The sequence below is a fragment of the Psittacula echo genome, assembly GCF_963264785.1.
Source record: "Psittacula echo genome assembly, chromosome: Z".
NCBI lineage: Eukaryota > Metazoa > Chordata > Aves > Psittaciformes > Psittacidae > Psittacula > Psittacula echo.
In genome coordinates, this window is record NC_137742.1 from 100,752,341 (window position 1) to 100,771,398 (window position 19,058).

At 38.4% G+C, this 19,058-nt stretch overlaps 1 protein-coding gene across 1 annotated transcript in view; it reads left to right on the plus strand.

The window, feature by feature from the left end:
• The window catches only part of PLCG2 (phospholipase C gamma 2), a 59,314-nt gene extending 41,042 nt beyond the window's left edge, over positions 1-18,272 (plus strand). The window contains exons 20-33 of the mRNA XM_080638542.1: positions 1,107-1,287; positions 2,589-2,657; positions 3,634-3,743; positions 4,548-4,644; positions 5,508-5,574; positions 5,778-5,935; positions 8,546-8,648; positions 9,592-9,801; positions 10,410-10,555; positions 11,562-11,676; positions 12,903-13,070; positions 13,694-13,782; positions 17,191-17,375; positions 18,181-18,272. Coding sequence (XP_080494668.1) covers positions 1,107-1,287; positions 2,589-2,657; positions 3,634-3,743; positions 4,548-4,644; positions 5,508-5,574; positions 5,778-5,935; positions 8,546-8,648; positions 9,592-9,801; positions 10,410-10,555; positions 11,562-11,676; positions 12,903-13,070; positions 13,694-13,782; positions 17,191-17,375; positions 18,181-18,223 — 1,741 coding nt within the window. The 3' untranslated portion in view covers positions 18,224-18,272. The remainder of the gene's footprint in view (positions 1-1,106; positions 1,288-2,588; positions 2,658-3,633; positions 3,744-4,547; positions 4,645-5,507; positions 5,575-5,777; positions 5,936-8,545; positions 8,649-9,591; positions 9,802-10,409; positions 10,556-11,561; positions 11,677-12,902; positions 13,071-13,693; positions 13,783-17,190; positions 17,376-18,180) is intronic.
• The last annotated feature ends 786 nt before the right edge of the window (positions 18,273-19,058 follow it).

Sequence of the window (19,058 nt, forward strand, 5' to 3'; positions counted from 1 at the left end):
GTTGATTTGTGACTGGAATAAACCTTTATGCTTTTATAAAGAATATTTGGGCATCGACTGTTCTTTTCTTCTAATACAGAGCTGTGCATGGCTCTTTTTTTCTTCCTTGACACTCCTTAGTACAGGGTGCTATTTTGAAGTTTTCTTTGGTGCTGGTTCAGCAGTGATTCTAGGTCCTTATCCCTTGGAACTCCTATCCCATCATGTAACTGATGGAAATGAAACGTTGAAATGAAATTGTCACTTTTATTACCAGGGAATATACTTTTGAAATTGTGTTTCTTGGAATAATGGTAATAAAATGTATAGAAATGTGATGTTCTTGATTGTGCCTTCAAATCAAATTGCGGTTCTCTGAAAATGTCTATTTCTGCAACATATAAAATTGGTTTTGAAAAAAAACCCAACTTTCCTCTTATTTACATGCCTTATTGTGTATTGAAGGTGGCCAGAATTCCCCAGTCCCCTGTGTACTTTGGTTTGAAGCTTTCTGCTGTAGGTGGATGTTGAAGTAACTGGAGCTGCAGCATCTCAGTAAAACCATTTTGCAATGGGGAAAACAAGAAGCACCAAAACTTTAGCAGCTTGACAAGGATGCAGGGGTCTTCTGTGGGTGGAATGGTTGCCAGTGTTTCTACTGTGTCACTGTTATCCCAACATGCACAAATCTTGTGTTCAAGCGCAAGAATTTTTTCCTTTCAAAATTGATTCCTGCAGTTATGAGAGAGATTATAGGGAAGAGACAGCAACTCGCTTTGAGGGGAGTGTGCCTGTCACTTAGGGGTAGTGGAGCATCATCATCATCAGGTTCCAGAAGGACTCTGATCATATGTTTGTGTGAAGGTGACAGATTACCTATGTGTAGGGGGGAAAATCTACGCAAAACATGGATGTGTGTCAAGGCCCTGTATATTGTAGAAAAGTGAGATGTCTTTTTGTGTATTTAATCAGGCAATTGGAACTCAATTTGAATAAAAGAGGCTTTGGAAGAGGGAGAAATTATTTCATGTGATTCAGATGCACAAAGGCATTTGTTCCAGTTTACAGCACTGGTGCTTTCACTGCAAGTACCAGTACCTCTTACAGCACCTGCACTTCTTTCACAGAGCGGAAGGGAAGGTGAAGCACTTCCGAATTCAGCAAGAAGGTCGTCACTTTGTGCTTGGAACCTCGGCCTATTTTGAGAGTTTAGTGGAGCTGGTAACGTACTATGAGAAGCATCCGCTGTACAGGAAGATGAAATTGCGTTACCCGGTGACTGAGGAGCTGCTGGAGCGCTACAGTGTGGTGAGTGATGGTCACGGTACAGTTGCTGTAGTGTACTGAGTCTCAGATCTAGTGGTGCTGGGTTTGATTCTAGCTGTGGTAGATACACATAGTTTTCTTATCTGTGAAACTGAGGTGGTTATACTGACTTCTCTCACAAAGGTTTTGAGATATGTGAAGGAAAGAGCTTCATCTTTGGTTACAGGTCAACTCTTGCCTTCCTCCTGGTTTGATTAGCGAACTGTGCTCTGTGAATTGGGGGATTGTTGCTCTGCTAAAGTGAGTTTTTGATAATAGCCTTGCCTGCATTTGGCCCTGCCTCTGTTGCTGGAGTAGGCAGAGATCTTAAAATGATCATGCAGAGGCCAATTGCTAAGCACTTCAGAAGAAAAGGAAGTATTCTGCTGTGCTCTGGATGGGTGGTGGCATTTGCTTCACCACATTGGAGCTATCTCAGAGATGGCATCCAACTGCCTTCTGTGGTAAAAAGTGAGAGGTACTTAGAAAGCTCAGTCTTTGAGATACACATGAAGAAATCTCCCTGAGACATACTTGCCTCTTTCCATTGACTAAACTAGGAACCTGGATAATTAGCTTAGAATAGATGCCTGCTTTCTGGATGGACGTGTTTCCTGATGAGAGAGCTTTGCTGAGGTAACTGGCTTTTGAAAAGCCTAAGATGACATCTTCTGTTTTCAAATATATGTCTGCAGGGACATGTTAGAAAAGCTGCAGGGAAAACACCTCTGGCACGTTTGAGGAAATTAAAACCTGGGCTTTTATTTTTTCTTGGGAGACAAAGAGGGATTGAAAATATTTCAGACCTCAGGATTTTTTATTATGTTGCCTACAGCTAAGGTTCTGCATCCTAGGATCAGGTCCAAATGGGAACTCAAGGAGAGAATAAGATTAAATATATGACTGTGTGTATTATTTTAGAATTTTTCTCTAATAGTGAAACCAGCACTGGGACTAAAGTACTGTAACACAAAAATCGTTAAGTGTAGGTATTGTCTTCCCTGGTTGCACATAGAAGGGTACTCACAATCTCACAGCTATTTGACTGATTAAGAGATGGCTTTGTGAGGTATTCCTGTTTCATTGTGCTTTACTGTTCATTAAACTGAGGCATAGACAGATTAAATAACAAACTCACATTCAGCTATATTCAAGTATAAAAATGAGCATAACAGAGGTGTCTTGCTTCCCTCCTCTTCTGTTTGCCTAGGTATTGTCAAAAGGTGGTTTGTTCATTCAGTACTTCTATAATTTTTGATTCCTGTAACTTCATTTTTTTTCTTCCCCTTTCTTCCTGTTTTTAGGAAAAAGATATTAACTCCCTTTACGATGTCAAGATGTATGTGGAACCCAGTGAAATCACCCCTACAGTGGTATGCTTGAAGAGAGATATTCACACTTACTCTAGGCTTCTGAAAATTATGAGACTTGCTTGTTGATTTCCTGTTAGCAGTAAAGAAAAGAATAATTCAAAGCGTTAGGCTGCTTGATTCATGGGGGACTGGACAGCAGAAATTTAAAGGGTGTGACGCTTTTCTAGCATTTCTTTAAAAGTTGTACCCACACATTTTTATTTATATGCTTTCTGTATAAAAACGGTGGCTTTGGTTTATTAATGAATTATTCAGGTTTGTCCTCCTTTAGGATATATATGTTTTAAAAACAAGTGGCACAGCAAACGTCTGCTTATCTCTGGGTTTTATTATGCCCTGCCAACTTGTAAATTCCCATGAGAATTTGCCTGCTTGTAAATTTTGTTGGCTGTAATTCTTTTTAGTCATTTTGGCCAGTGAATTTGCATTGCTGCTGAGGAATTGGGGGTAGTAGTAAATCCAAGATAAAGAAATTGCTTGTCCTGCTAAAACTGCATGTCTTCGTAAAGGAAATGTGACCAGCAGGATAGCTGATGTGGTTCGGAAGTGGAGGCTTTGTAGGCACCCAAGCCTACAGCCTCCAACTGTGTATGAATACATGTAATGAAGATAGAGGACTGATATTTTACTATGTGGTTCTCCTTTTTCCTTTTTTCCCCCTTTTTTTTGAGTGTGTGTGTGTCTTGCAGTAATTATGTTACAGCACTCATAAAGACAGATTCTTCTTTCCTTTTTTCCAAGCTGGTAACTTGAAGAGTAGCATTTGAGTAGCATCACTTGGTACCACCAATAGATGTCACTCTGGAACTTTCGTGTTTTAGTACTGTGTTTTCTAAGCTTCATAAAAAAAAAAAAAAAAAAAAAAAAAAATACAATCCCCTTTTTTAATTTTTTTTTTGTTTTAAATAAGATTGCATTATTGATTATTTTATAACCCATCCCCCTGGATAACCCCGTTGCTCTGTTTCTCTTACAGCCTCAGAGAACTGTGAAAGCCTTGTATGACTACACAGCCAAAAGAAGTGATGAATTGAGCTTCTCTCGAGGAGCTTTAATTCATAATGTCACAAAGGAAACAGGAGGCTGGTAAGGACAAAGACTCCTCATAGGAGAACTCCTGGTGACTTCCTAGATGGATTTAAAAATTGACCTTTGGGTAGTAGTTTTTAAAAGATTTGCCTGTTGTCTGATTGCTGCTTACTGACTGTGGCCTTGTAAATCTTAAAGCCAAAAAACCTAAACCCTCATCCTCAAGTCTTCTTTCATGTCTTTTCCTTTCTTCTATCCTTCAGCAATAACCTCAGCCTGCAGAACCTCCATAGCCCAGTGTATCCAGTATTTCTCCTTTACTGCATTAATCCTTCCTGAACACTTGTGTGTTCTGGGAAGTCATGCATCTGTCACCATTGACATCATTGCTCTGTTTCTTCCCTTGCTCTGCTAAGCACTTCTTGGGAATCAAACCCACCTTTTTTAGTTCTCTCTACAGTCTCCTTTCATAAGAAGTTTTCTTTCTTAGAAGGCTTGTAAATTGCTTGGAAAGCTTGGGAATCTAATGTTTCCCTGTAGTTTCTGCAGGGTAATCAACCACATAATAGTATTTTTAGTACTGGAGGGGGAAAAAGCCTCTTAAGTAATTAATTGCAGTTTACAGTAACTGTAATCCCTCTGAAATAGTCTGTTACTACAGTTAATGATCACTTTGTTAGAGCTTTTAGCTACTTCATCACTTATATTTTGGTGATAGCCAGCTAGACTGTCACCAGTATGGGGTTATTAATGACCAATTTCTTGAGGATTATTGCTTCATTAATGGCCTATTGAAGCTTTTGAACTATGGGGTTTTGTGTGTGTGTGTGTATATATATACACTTTCCTTTTTAAATTCAGGTGGAAGGGGGATTATGGAGAAAAAGTCCAACACTATTTTCCATCTAATTATGTTGAAGACCTGTCATCTGAAAACTCTGCTGAGCTTGAAAACCAGGTGAGGGTTAAAGTTTGTCTGCTATCTTACCCTAGAAGATACTGCCTACTGGATGTGGAAGTCTGCTTTAGAGAATTATGACTCTGCATGCTGTGTTTGAGAGAACATGTAATAAAGGAATGAATGCGTTCTTCACCATTCTCTGAATGTTATTGTCAGAACACCCTTTGTAAAAAACTACTTAAGGAGATAGTTGGTTTGGTGGAGTTTTAGGAGATTATAATGGTTTCCTGCTAATGTAAATCATACCAGTTTAGATTTTTCAGATACTTTGGCTAAACAATAATGTACCTGAAACTTTTAACTAGTTTGCCTATATAAGTACTGCTTTAATATTTTTAAATAAGAAAACTGTGTAAAACAACATCTTACTAGCCATTTCACACTCCATTATTTTTATGCGTAACTAACCATATGCTGTTTGTGAAAAGTATCTAAAAATCTAGTATTGGACAAAGTTCTCTTCAACAAAAGAGAACAAAACTCCACAGTAATCAGTTTTTAACATTTTGGAGTTTTAAAAATAAAATGTTGAATTGTGCTGTTCTGAAGCACTCCCAATGATTTTCCAGGAGTCTTTGGAGGAAAGCACATATTAGATTTCCTTCCACAATCATTGCAGGCTTAAGCAGACAAGAAAAATGAGCAGTTGTCAGGACAGAAGCTGCACTCACTATAGTGATTTTCATGTGTTTGTCAAAGTAGGAAATTCTTGAGATGGAAACAGGCTTTTAAACATTATTGTGGGCATGCTTTCAGTGAAACTGAAATTAGGTTTAATGGTGCATGTTTATTTCTGTTAATGTCCTGTTTATATTCATTCAAGAGAAGATTTAGGGTCAGATTTACCTCGTGTTTTTCAGATTATCGAGGACAATCCATTAGGCTCTCTGTGTCGTGGCATACTGGTACTCAATACTTACAATGTTGGTATGTATTTTCTGATGCTTACATATGGACTCCTGAGCTTTCTGTGTTGAGTAAACTCTTCTATGTTTCGCAGGAAAGATTTAAAAAAAATTAATATGATAAAACTTTATGCTACTGACTGCTGCAATAAAGCAACAATGACAGCTTAGAAGAACAACTGTTGGATTTCAGTGTAAATCTCTTGCTCCTGTGTTGCTCAACAGTGAAAATGCCACAAGGGAAACACAGAAAGCCTTTTGTGTTCATTCTGGAACCTAAGAATCCAGAAGATCCATGTGTTGAGTTTGCAACTGATAAAGTAGAAGAACTCTTTGAGTGGTACCAAAGTATCCGTGAAATCACTTGGAAAACTGCAGAAGAGGTATTGCTAAAAGTCTATCACTTACTGTTTTTTATAATGTACTGCTATACATTTACAGTCAGATTTGTCTTTAGTTGCTGTATGGTGCCAGACCTTGCTAACACATGGTGCTTCATTCTGTTGCATGTTGCTCTTTGTCTGTTCATTTTATTGATGCTGTAAATCTTGCTCCCCAAACTCTTTTGGGAATGAAAATTAGCATTTTGTGTAAATTTGTTAACAGGGTTTTTTCAGAGGTATACTATCTGTGTTGCACTCTGCAACTCAGTGAAGTGCATGTAGTAGCACAAAGTATATACCATTACAGTTTTACATCTGGTTACACTGGTTCAATCCTAGAGTTAAGCAGAAAGCAGCTCAGGTATCAGGATGTTTCTGTTCAGAGTTGTGAATCCACTAGTGAGTATATGTGAAATCTGAGCTGCCTTTACCTAAACTCTTCTTAATTGTGATTACTAACTCTGCTTCCCAGTGAATGCAGTGGCCCTGGTAGGGAATTGTTTGGATAATTATTTATTTGTAACTAATAGGCACATTCTGCATTTACCAGATCTTCAGTAGTAGTATTTCCAAATCCTTGCCTGAAGATTAAAGGGTTCTGCCTAAGTTTAGCTTCTGTGTCCCTCTAAAGGGCTGTATGTGCCACTTAAAGACATTCTTCAGGACTTGCTTTTCCTGTTCTGATGTATTAATTTATCTCCCTGTCAATCTTTTCTAGTATTTAAAAAGTCTTTGACATGACCAGAAAGCCCTTACAATGACTATGCTTAAGTATACTCTTTCCTTTGCTGCTTTTATTCACCTTTTACTAAGTAGGTGGTATGAGTGGTAGAAAATATGTTTCAGTTATCATGTTGGCTCTTTCTGTTTATCTGTCATCTGGAGTGGTAATGCTCTGAGGGTCATCATAATCCTATTTATAGCAGGCAGGTTGGTGTCTCAAGCAAAGAACTGCAAATTCAGCAAGGGAAGAACCAACAGGAGCTGTTGGCCTGTCGTTAGGGGAGGAAGGAGGCAGTTCTTATGCCAGGCTTCCATTTAGAAATAAAGATAAGAAGAGAAATGTGACCTAGAAGTGTCTCTAAATGGAATGTTTTTAATGTACAAGCTCTTCAGGAGCTTGGCAGCTTTTTCTCCCACTGTACAGTTAGAGGAGTGTTAAACACTGTGTATTCAAAGATGCTTTAAAGCTTGTTTCTATCAGTCAGGGGGCTTTTCTCACAGTGTGGCCTCTAGAAAGTTCACGATAGACTGCTGTGCGGAGCAGGGAAGAAGCTGTCAAGGAAAGGTGCTTTTTGGTAGTATAGTAAACAGGCTGAATTTTGGGGAAGGAGAAACCATGGTGAGACAGCACTATGCTGCAATACAGGTTTTAAATGACTTCATTTTTGAGCAGTGTCCATTACACAAAAAGGAAAACTAAGCTTCACGTATCTTGTCATCTCTGCTTAATACTGACACTTGCCATGCTCTTAGTAATGGTTGTTCATTGCTATCTCTCCTGCTTGGTTATCACTAGAGGGTTATGTTTAAAGATGAGCTTATAGCATCTAGAAGTATCCTTTGCTATTTGGAACTCTGATCACTTGTAAGCAATGTCTGGGAAACTGTGGTAGATGACTAAGTCCAATGAGGTTCAGACAGCTTTTTCCCAACGTTATTTCCAAATCTAAATACCATATTCTTCTTTGCTTGTCTTAGACTTCAATGTATAATCTCTGGTTCAGTGAAACATTCTGGAAGCCCATGGCTTCTAGGTCTGATTTTCGTTCCTCTTCAGTTTGTCTTGTTGAGGAGATTCTTTTGGGAGACTTCCTAATTGCTGCTGCTTCATAACCTCTTGGACCAAAGCTAATCAGTCTTCTGTATGGGACTCTTCTAATATTGTGCAATTGCTTCTTATGTCTGAAAAGCCTCCGGCCCCAATGTCTTCACTCAAGACAAGTCTTGATGATTTTAGGAGTTCCTAATCTCTGGTTGCACGGACCATTACCCAGCTTCCACAGAGCAGGTGCTTGCAAACATGGATGTAGATAGTGGGTTTATTGCTGGTGATAACAAGATTACATGTGATTTTCCACACATAACATTATTGGTTTGGTGCACAAATAGAAAGCTAAAGCAATAATGCTTATGGGATTTGGATTTAGCTATTGGGGAGTTACTAACAAGACCTAAGTCCTCCTCAGACCGTAAATAAATAGATGCTTCACTACCTGCTCCGTTTTTCTGCATACATTTGCATTTGTGTGATTTACAGAGTGGAGAATATAACTAAAATTGAGTAGAGTCACATTAAAAGAAAAAAAAAAAGTAATTGGTGCCAGGTTATAGAGTAGGACTAATCAGGGAAGCACTGAAATACTTGCTTAAGAAAAAAAGCCCCAAGAACACAACCCCCTTCAAAACATACTTCCAACTACACCCCAAACCCACTTGGTTAGCCTGTTCTCTGAATTGGGTCTTAAAGTACATTACATTCGTGCAAGTGGCTAAGGTATCAGCAACAAAGAATGCATCAACTTTGTAATTTCATTAGAGTGTACCCTGGTGTTACTCTACCATAATGCTCAGTGTATCTGTAATCTAAAACTTTGTTACATTTTACAGGAGAACAGGAGGAAATACTGGGAAAAGAATCAGTTGATTGCTATTGAATTATCTGATCTGGTAATCTACTGCAAGCCAACAAGCAAAACCAAGGACAACTTAGGTATTTCCTTTGACATTGCATCTGAATTTTACCCTTTCTACTATCTTTACAGATGTTAGTTGATATTTTAGAACTGAAGATAAAATCTATCCTTTCTCTGCTGCAAAACAAACTTCTGCCTCACCCATGCAGTTTTCAGTGGGACTTTGAAATTGTGCACTAGGAACTTGATGCTATATTCAACTGTCACAAACTGTCACAAAATTCTAACTAGGAATAGATACACCCTCTCCTAGGTTTTTCATGGGGAAGCTCACTAGTTATGTGTCAACTGACTTCTTTGATATGAGAAACTCTGGCTGAACACTTGTGATTTGTTTGTTAAACCCTTCAAAATGGATGTGCTGTGCATCATGTAATTTTACTGTAAGAATCTGTTTGCCATTTGCTATTGGAATGGTATATATAATTTTATAATAGAAATGAGAACTGGGGTCTCTGTAAGTGGTGTGTGGAATCCAACACTGAAATATGTACTACTTATCCCAGTTTTTTGTCATTGCTGCCTCAGGATCCAGCAAATGTGGCCTTTTTCTTTAAGTTTCTTTGCAGACATTTTTAATAAGCTGTCAGTGTGGTTAAGACATAGTAATTATAGTCATTGTTTGAGGCATTGGCTAACTGTGGCTCACCCTTTCTTCTCTCCATTTAAACTCTGGAAAAGATGTCTCATTTAAATATGCTATAGTGATCAGAAGTACATTATTAGCGATGATGAGAATGTGACTATAGACTCTTATTTGCCCTTCTGCAAAGTGTGTGGCAAGCAGGTAATTTTCACTTTCAGACTTGATGCTCACCCAGTTTGCCTGCATGAAAACTGTGCCAATTATTGCATTAAAGGGCAAAACAAAGTGAAACAAAGTATTAGTAGAAATGCAGTATAAATGTCAACTACTCTCTTCCTGTACTAACCTCTCTTTTTCTTCCCTATCCTGTGTAGAAAACCCTGACTTCAAAGAAATCCGTTCTTTCGTGGAAACCAAGGCAGAGAGCATTGTTAAGCAAAAGCCAGCTGAGTTGCTGAAATACAACCTGAAGGGACTGACACGTGTCTATCCTAAAGGACAGAGGGTCGACTCATCCAACTATGACCCATTTCGCCTTTGGCTTTGTGGCTCCCAGATGGTGGCTCTTAACTTCCAAACTCCAGGTAATGTTCTTGTTAAAAAAGGATATAAAATCCACCTTCTATTTCACTATAAACAAGCAGCTTTCTGGCCCGCTGCCATCCTTCTCACTGTGGCTGTCCTATTTATTTGTGCTCCCCTGCAAGAAGTGATGTGCAAGAACAAAGTTTGGTTTTGAATGTGTGGATCGCCTGATAGAGCTGGTCCCCCAAAATCAGCCTCCAAAAGCCCTGTTTCTGAGCTTAACTAGCCACAAACTCTAAAAGGTTTATTTCACCTTGATTCTTGTGATAAGTAGGCAAAAATATTTGTACAGTATGTTTCAGGTGAATGAACAGTTGTTCAGCCACAGGGAAGGCTGTACTCCACTTTCTGGTAAGGGGCAGCTAGCTTGTGACACTGATAGGAAACTAATTGTGAATAGAGATGGGGGTTTATTGGGATTAAAATTAGTGAGAAATTGCCTATAAGGTTCAGTTACTGAAAGGAACCAAGTCTTCCAACTTACCTTTCCAGGTCTTTCTGATAAAGTGGTGAAAGAATTGCAGAGAGGAGCCATTAGTCTGGTACTTCCTTAGCTTTATTCAAATAAGGATCTTCTTCTGTTATGACTGTTTAACTCTCTCCTTAGATAAATACATGCAATTGAACCATGCCCTGTTTTCACTTAATGGACGCACTGGCTATGTTCTGCAGCCAGAAAGCATGCGAAATGAAGAATATGACCCAATGCCAAATGACTCGAAGAGGAAATTGCAGATGATTATGACAGTGAGGGTAAATCTCTTTTGTAAATTATGTTTTTTACAAGTCATAAGTATCTATAAAACTAAAACTAAAGCTATTATGTTTCAAAGCAAGATCTGACAGATTGTCAAAATACTGTTTTTAAATGTCAGTGTGTTTGAGAATAAAAACTTAATTCCACTGGTTTCTGAAAAGAAAGCTGTATCTTTATCATGCTAATGAAGCACATGCTATAGTGCTGAAAACACAATCCTGGGATAATTTTATATAATTGCTAATAAAAATTCCAAATGAACTAAATTGCATTTCCAGTCTAATGACTTCTCAATAGCAGGGTCCTAATGGAGATTGGTCAGCAGCAGGCTAACTAGTTCAGAGATTTCCAGTGAGGAAGATAGATATTTATAATGAAATACAGAAACTAAGCAAAAGAAATAGTAAGCTGACCATCCCCTTCATCATATTTTGTTCTCTGTGACTTAATCAAAATGTCATTCTCATTTTTCATGGAGAGATGGGTTTATAATTTGAAAATTATGCCTTGTTGTCTTCTTGTACCAAAGAGGAATTTAACTTGTTTCTGTTCTCAGTTGCTATACAGTAGGAGATATCCTTTAAAAATATGTTTTCTGAGAAGAAGAAACACATTGACTACTTTTTATTACAGTATAGAGAAGAGATAAACAGGGGCTGTTAATATAAAGCAGGAATGTCTTAAAATAGGTATGTAATAAAGCAGAAGAAAGATAACAGAACTTATATTACAGGCCTGGCCTGGAACCACATACTGTGTGTAGTGAATGTCAGCTGCAGTATCTTGCAGTGAAAATCACTGGGTTACCCAAATGGACAATATTATTAATGGTGGCACAGATAGTAAGTTTAATACATACAAACCTATTCAAGACAGGGAGTGTGTATTTTTGCATGTTCTTCGGGATCCACCCCCCTCTAGTTCTGTAGGCTACCTTCTGTACAGAAATAATGCTGACAAGTTTCCTTTGGAGGTGGTTATAACTCACAGTTGCTTTTGCAGGTTTTAGGTGCTCGTCATCTCCCTAAACCTGGGAGAAGCATCGCTTGTCCCTTTGTGGAGGTAGAGATTTGTGGGGCTGAATATGATAACAACAAATTCAAGACAACAGTTGTGAGTGAGTATCTGCAGTTTTCTGTGTTGTAGGGATATGGTTATACCTCAGGTGTGCTTAAATAAAGTGAGTAGAGGATAACCATGAATTTATGTTGACTGTAATTGGCCTGTAACCTGTGTAGGGAGAACTAAGTTAACTGTCACCCTGCTTATTCTCTTGCTTGCCTCAGGGCCAGATAATTTGAGAAACTTCAGTGTATATCAAATTCAGAAAAAAATACTATTGCAGTTTGTAACCCCCCAAAGTCACAATTCTGTTAAGGTTTTGCCTATGTACAAGTTTGTGTATTTGCGTACTTTTAAAAACTGCTGTCCTGAAAGTGCCTCCAGTAGTGGTAGTCAGTTCTCAAAAGTCTGGCCCAAATGGGGAGGAATGACCACTGTGAGATCCAGACTGTGTTTACTTAAACTCAGGGTCTAAGACTGGCATCCCCTTGGAGACAGCCTGGGTATACAGGGCTGTGAAATAGCGTAACTTGCAACCCAACTGAAGTTTGATCAAAGCTGAATTGATGAATTCTGCATAAGGGATGTGTGTTCGTGTGTACATGAGCTTCATTTAAGTGCGCTGAACTGGGGCAGTATCTCAGCCACTTAATAGTTCACCATTTAATATTTCTAGATACAGCAGTGTTTTTCCAGTAGACAAGGTTCTAATTATCCAAGCCACTCATCCTAGTGGAAAATAAACATGGAATCAGGAGAAGAATGTGCACTGTGGCTGTTCCGTACTTCAGAAAAGAGGATTATGATTTTAACTTTTTTGGGAAGGGCCCAAGACTTTAGAGAGCAAACCTGGCTGTGTTTCACATACCAAATTACTCAGTGTTCTATAAATGACTAGAAGACTTGGGCCATGATATGTTAGTCTTCTCACTGCTTTTCATGTTTTCACTCTGACATGGACCATGAGGCTCAGTAATATAAGCAATGAATTAGCTTTTTTTTTCTTTTTTTACAGATGTGTCCAATTATATGTTTAATTACAAATAATAGCTTTAATAATAATAGCTGTTCTCCATGTATTTCCATCCCTGCCAAGTTTCCTCCTATCTGCCCGTGCAAATAAACAAACACAAACCTTCTGAAGCAAGGTTACAACAGGAGACAGATGGTAAATAGGTTTTTTGGGTCTTTGTATCCCCAGAAAATGTCATAGAATACATACTCATATGTGAATGAAGTGAAATTATTGCTTCATACTGCAGTTGTTTCCTTTCATTACAGATGACAATGGCCTTAATCCAGTTTGGGCTGCCTGTCCAGAGCAAGTGAAATTTGAAATTTATGATCCAAATCTAGCATTCCTACGCTTTGTTGTGTATGAGGAGGATATGTTCAGTGATCCCAATTTCCTAGCACATGCCACTTTTCCCATCAAAGGAATCAAGTCAGGTAAGATGAGTGGGTATAAAAAGGGGCTAAGTTAGAAAGATGTTACTCAACATTGATGTATTGTGACTTTGCTCTCAGTAGCAGCTACAACATGTCAAAGGACAAATGATCTTTTGATCTGAATTCCTTGAATCCAATGTTTTTTAGCATACTGGGTGTGTGGTTTATAAATATTTAAAATTAGCCTTTCTCCCTACTGAAATTTCTTCTTTTTAAAGATGGGAAAGCATTATGTAGAACAATTTGCACTGTCTTTACCACATACTCTATTTCAGAAACAGGGTTATGTGCTCTGAGTAAAATCTGGGAAGATTTTTTCTGTTCTGGTGTCAGTGCATTTGTTTTGTTAATTATCTTAGATGTGGACATACGTACAGTAAGTTTTCTGCTTTTCTCTGCTTCTGGCTTCAGTTTTCAAGAGCATATGAAAATGTGTTTCTTACTTTTGCCACTCTTGCCTTTGTTTCCCTGTAGTTATCGTAGCAAAGCCCACTCTCAGCAGCAGAGCATTTGGGTGATGAAGAATCTGCTAGCCCTAAGCACTTTATGTACCACTCTTGTGACTGCAGATAACCCTCTGCCTTGACTCTAATTGCCCTTTGCATGTGTTTCCCCCACTGCAGGTTTTAGATCAGTTCCTCTCAAGAACGGCTATAGTGAAGATATAGAGCTGGCCTCACTTCTAGTTCACTGTGAAATGCAACAAGTTCTGGTGAGAACTAATGGGGTTTTTTTAATGCACTTACAGAACATGTTATCAGTTCTTTGTGGAAAGCAGGAAATTAGGATTTAGTTTTCATTCTGTGTCTGATGTGCTATTGTCAGACATTTCTTCTGCAGGTACTGAGAAGGACCAGTAACACAAAATGAGTTACTCTCCCCCTGGATGGACAGATTATATACTTGTTACAAGAAATAATGCACTAACAAAGCCTCATTACCTCCACTAGTTTTTACTGTAATAGCATGGTCATTGTCTTCCCTTGTTAGCTGACGGATGCCATGCAAAGCTAGCCAAATTCAGCTTTGACTTCGTAGAATAATCTTTTTTTTTAAAGGTCCTATATGAAAAGATATCACTTTAGAAGAGAAGATAGTAATTTCTCTCAGTACTTCATTACAATAAACAATCCATTAGGTGGAAGACATTCTGTTTCCTGCAGAAGTGCTAATCTGCTTCTTTTAAGTCTTTCTAAAATAACTAATTGAAATACCAGTATTTTTAAACACACATGGGAGGAAATAATGATGCATTCTTGCTTATGAAGCCAGGCATTAAAGTGGCTGATCTGTGAACAGCATTTGTTGGTGTTCCAAAGGTACTGGCTGTACATGTTAATTTGAAGCAGGATTATTCTCAGACTCTCCGTAGCTCAGTAATTTATGTAAGTTAAAAACACTGGTGTCAAGGCCATGTGATGAACGTTTAAAGATGCTTCTGGGAAGTGGGTATTTCAGGATGCTTTCCAGTGTCCTTCAGATTCAGAGAGAGGAAAAAAAAAAAGAGTCTAAATTCTTATTTGTGGTCTTTTACAACCATTCAGGCTTACGCTGCAGTTCACACCAGTGTACATTATTTTTCCTGATTAAAACACTCAACTCCTGCTAACTGTAAGTCATTATGTCTCTGGAGGGATTTGTGTCTGCAGTTGCATACAATGAAATGGAAATTACTGAATTCAGTCACACTCTTCTTCACAAAGGAGTGGCAGCCTTTTTCAAACATTGTTGTCAAGGGTTTTTCAAAGCCACCTTATAATGCGTGATGTAAAATGACTCTGTGTAGTGACAGCGTTTGGCAGCTATGGTAGGTTCTTCTGTTGGCTAGCTTAAGAGGCATGACAGCAAGACAGGGCTAGACGGTGAGACCACGTGTGCATGTAAAGAAGAGACCTACATCCTTTGAAGATAAAGTTTAAAATGTGTATGTTTCATGGGCACAAGTCTGATAGAGGAGGCCTGAGGAAGTGCTATTTTCTGGCTTGCTGCCTTTGAGAAAACTGGCAGCAACTCACCACTGCCTCATATGTTGAGCATGGACATCACTTGTAGGTATATTGTGAATTCCTTCTGCTGTGGTTTCTCTTCAGAAATTCAGATCATTACTTGCCTGGGGCAGGAGAAGCTCTTAAAGTGATGTTCATAGCAGCAGTATGTCTCCCAATCTGTCAGCACCGAGTCCTTTGACAGTAGTACATTTCGCACTCTTGAAGCCCCTTCTGCTTGTTAAGCCAAATGAAGATACAACACAGCTCTGTATTTTTACAGTGTCTGATGTCTCTGGGTGCCAATGCAGAGGCAGAAGAACTTTCAAAAAATTCCCCTTTTGTTTGGCAGTCTGCAGCAGATCAAGTCTTGCTGTAGTTCATCAACCTCTAGAACTTCTGCCAGATCATTCAAGAAGCATCAGAGAAGATCAAGACTGGCTCCATCTGTTCTTTTGCCCCCTTTTTTTTTTAATGATGACCCTCCATCAAATGCTATAATTTCGTAACAGGCCTGTTTATATACAGAGCCCATCTGCATACTCTTAGCGATGAAATACAGAATTATGAAGGGGAATTACAGATGGCTGTGGAATTTCTAAGGAATAGAGAAGTAAGAATATTGTAGCTGCAAGCATGCACATTTGTGGATTATTACATGGAGCCTTGTGAAGTTTCTGTTGAAGTTAACGAGTTTTCTTGATAATGTAGGAATTGTACCATACTGAGGTGGTTGTTACATTCAGAAGCTTGTCTTATTTGCTTGAAAATTTATTTACTCGCTTCAGAAAGTGTGTCTCTCTTCATTCATCAGCATTTTCTGATTACAGTCAGCCTTGATGCTGTATATGGTTTTCAACATAAAGATTGAAACGGACATTCTTAAATGGGGTTTTAAAGTTTAGCTTTGTGGATGCATTTATTTACAAGAACAAATAGTCGTATGATATACATCTTGATGATCACACCTGCAAATTGGTAATTGTCAATCTGCTTTTCCCTTTGCAATTTGGGAATACAAAGTTTCTTTCTCCTTCTAAAATAATACTTTAAAATCTTAATTAGTAGCATAGCACTAAGGCTGTTCCAGTTGCTTCAGTCCATACCTGGGTGGGAGTGTGTTTTGGGACAACACAAAGGATCTACTGAACCCCCTTGGGTATGTTTCTAACCTGTCAGGTTTCCTAGATCTGGACTGAGTGCAGAAAGAGGCATTCTTATTAGTATGCTGCCTCTGAAAATGTTTGGATTTATTCATTTATTGATTGCATGTCATTTCTTGTAGGATGAGTATCTTGTTTTGCTGCTGATGTGAAAATTAAGACTTCAGTTCTGTCAGTACTATTCCCCACTAGTAACTCTATAAAGGAGACAGGTTTTGCATCTAAAGTGTTGAAGTATTAAAATAATCTTAAGTCACAAATGGTATCATAATGATTATATTTTATGCTTGTGGGCCGTATGTGGCAACAGAAACTGATTGCTGCACATGATTCTTCAAATACTTAGTTCCTCTGCAAGTACTGAATTGCCATAGCTACATAGAAACACAGGATCTGTCCTTCTTTCTTGATCATCCAAGTACTTGCTGTTCTTAGAGGTCCCCTTTACTGGTCAGTACCTAGGCCTTTAGTCTAGTTTTCAATAGGAAAACACCAGGATTTGTACTATGTTGTGTAATACACAAATATGATGGAAGAGTCAAAAATAAACTTAAAAAAAAAGTATTCTTAAAACTGCTATAATCCTGTACGCCATCATGACACACCATTTGCTGCCCTTTCCTCAGTGGACTGATGTGCTTTCTTAGGGAAAAATATTGCAGTGGAAGTGTTTAGGTATACGTGTTTCATGACTTGTGCTGAAATGTCCCTGATGCTCCCATTAGAGGGTATTGTTGGCCATGCTTGGGGCTGAGGCATTCTTTTGTGCTTTCTTAGTTTGTTTCTGCAAAAATTACAGAAACATATAAAACTTTCTTAAAAAGTTTTAAATAGTACTTAAAACTACTTTTATAAAACATTTTATAAAGCTAGTGTTTAAGAAAACAAAATAATCCCCCAAACTATGTCAATTCCATGTCATTTTGGGTATGTGTCTTACAAGTTATAATGATTTCCAATATTCTTTTGAAGGAAAGCGAAGAAGAGCTTTACTCCTCATGTCGGCAACTTCGAAAGCGCCAGGAGGAGCTTAATAACCAGCTATTCCTTTATGACACCCATATGAATTCAAGGAATCCTAACAGAGACGCTATATTGAAAGAATTCAGTGTGAATGAGCACAAACTACAGATCTATCAAGACACATGCAACCGCAGGTGGGTGGACAATCATTCTCATTTCCAAGGTAGCTCTATCAAGACATGGTTTATGGTAAGGAAATCTCATATGTATCAAAATGAGCATCTAAAGAGTGGTGAGGGTAGAATGAGCATATTTGTAGGAAGGAAAGGCTGCCGTGAAGCAAGGCTGGGCTGCACACCACTAGAGGCCAGCAGATGCTGCGAAATGTCTGCTGAGTGAAATAGTGGTTTCCGTGGTCACAGTGAAATATGTATTCTTGTGAGTTTGTATTCCTCTCTTCTCCAGCTTTCCAGTATTTGCAGCCAAATAAATAAACTGCCTTTCTCCTTCTACACTATTAAAAGTTATGTCCCTGGAAATGTTGTTAGGATATTAGGTATATGGGAACGGAAGACGCTTCCAGATATACAAACCATAAATAAGATAAAAACAGTATTGAGTTGTAACAGCACAGAATTGCTAGTTAAGTATCAGACCATTATCCAGAGCTTAGAGGAAGGATCTTTCACACAACACCCAAAGTTGGCAGCAGAGGAGAGGGAGACAGACAGAGGCTTCATGTACCAGGAGGAAGTCTTGAGTAGATCTCAAGATGGGGTGGGAGGAAGACTTTTCTATAAATATTTTTACTCTTTTTTTATGTGTGCTGAACAGTGCATGAATCACTGGGTTACTCCCATTTACTGAGGGGAAAAATCTGCAATGCTTGCTGTTCATACAGTACTTGCCATTCAAATCTAAGTAAATTGATCTTGGTAGGCTGTTTTTTTCTGAGAAATTCCTAGTAGACTTGACTTTTTCCTTTTCTTTTCCCTTAAGATTAAAGGAGAAGAAAGTCAGTAACAGCAAATTCTACTCTTAAAGCAGTCATTCTTTGATGCATGCTTTATGGTGCAATTCAGGAAGAGATTTAACGCATCCTGGTCATCCTACTTAATGGCAGTCTCATCAGACTGAATGATTGGAAGAAGAAGAAGAGGCAGAAAGATGGGTTGCCTGAACAATTTCTTGTTACAAGAAAAACTGTTTTAATTCCTAATATTCTGTACAAAGCAAACCCTCTATGCAGGCCAGACCTTCTGTGTATTCAAGATTTATAAAATGTGAGGGCATGTAGTTGGATAGACCTTGCTTCTTATTATCAATACCTGAAGAACAAGTATAAATCATCCACTCTATTTGTATACACAGGCTATAGATAAGATGTTCATAACAATTTGCATGCATGGAATCACACCACTTCAGCAACCTGGCTATTTAAGATTAACTGGAAGTCAGTTTTTAATTTATTAAATGCTGTAAAAGCACTTCTGCACCAGCAATGTCATGTCATGTATGTTACTGTGCCCAAGGCAGCAGACAGTACTTCTGATACTGTATAAAATACTTTGGGCAGGTGGTAGCTCATACTGTATTGTGTCGTGTTAAAAGTTTTCTGTTACATTTTTGAGAGCTAGATAATATGTAAATTTTATTGAAATGAAATGTCCTCTGACTGTAGTTGTGTTTTTCCTGTTGGACTCCGTGTGAAGGTTTAAGAAGGCAATGATGTGTGAACTTCTGTTCACAGCCTTAAGGCACTGGAGGGAAAAGTTTTATGGTATGCAGTAGGAAATATCACTTTGTTTGCGGAAAGGAAAGGTATTTCAAATTCTGGAAAGCATTTACTTTGGAACAGCATCATTTTGCAAATCCTT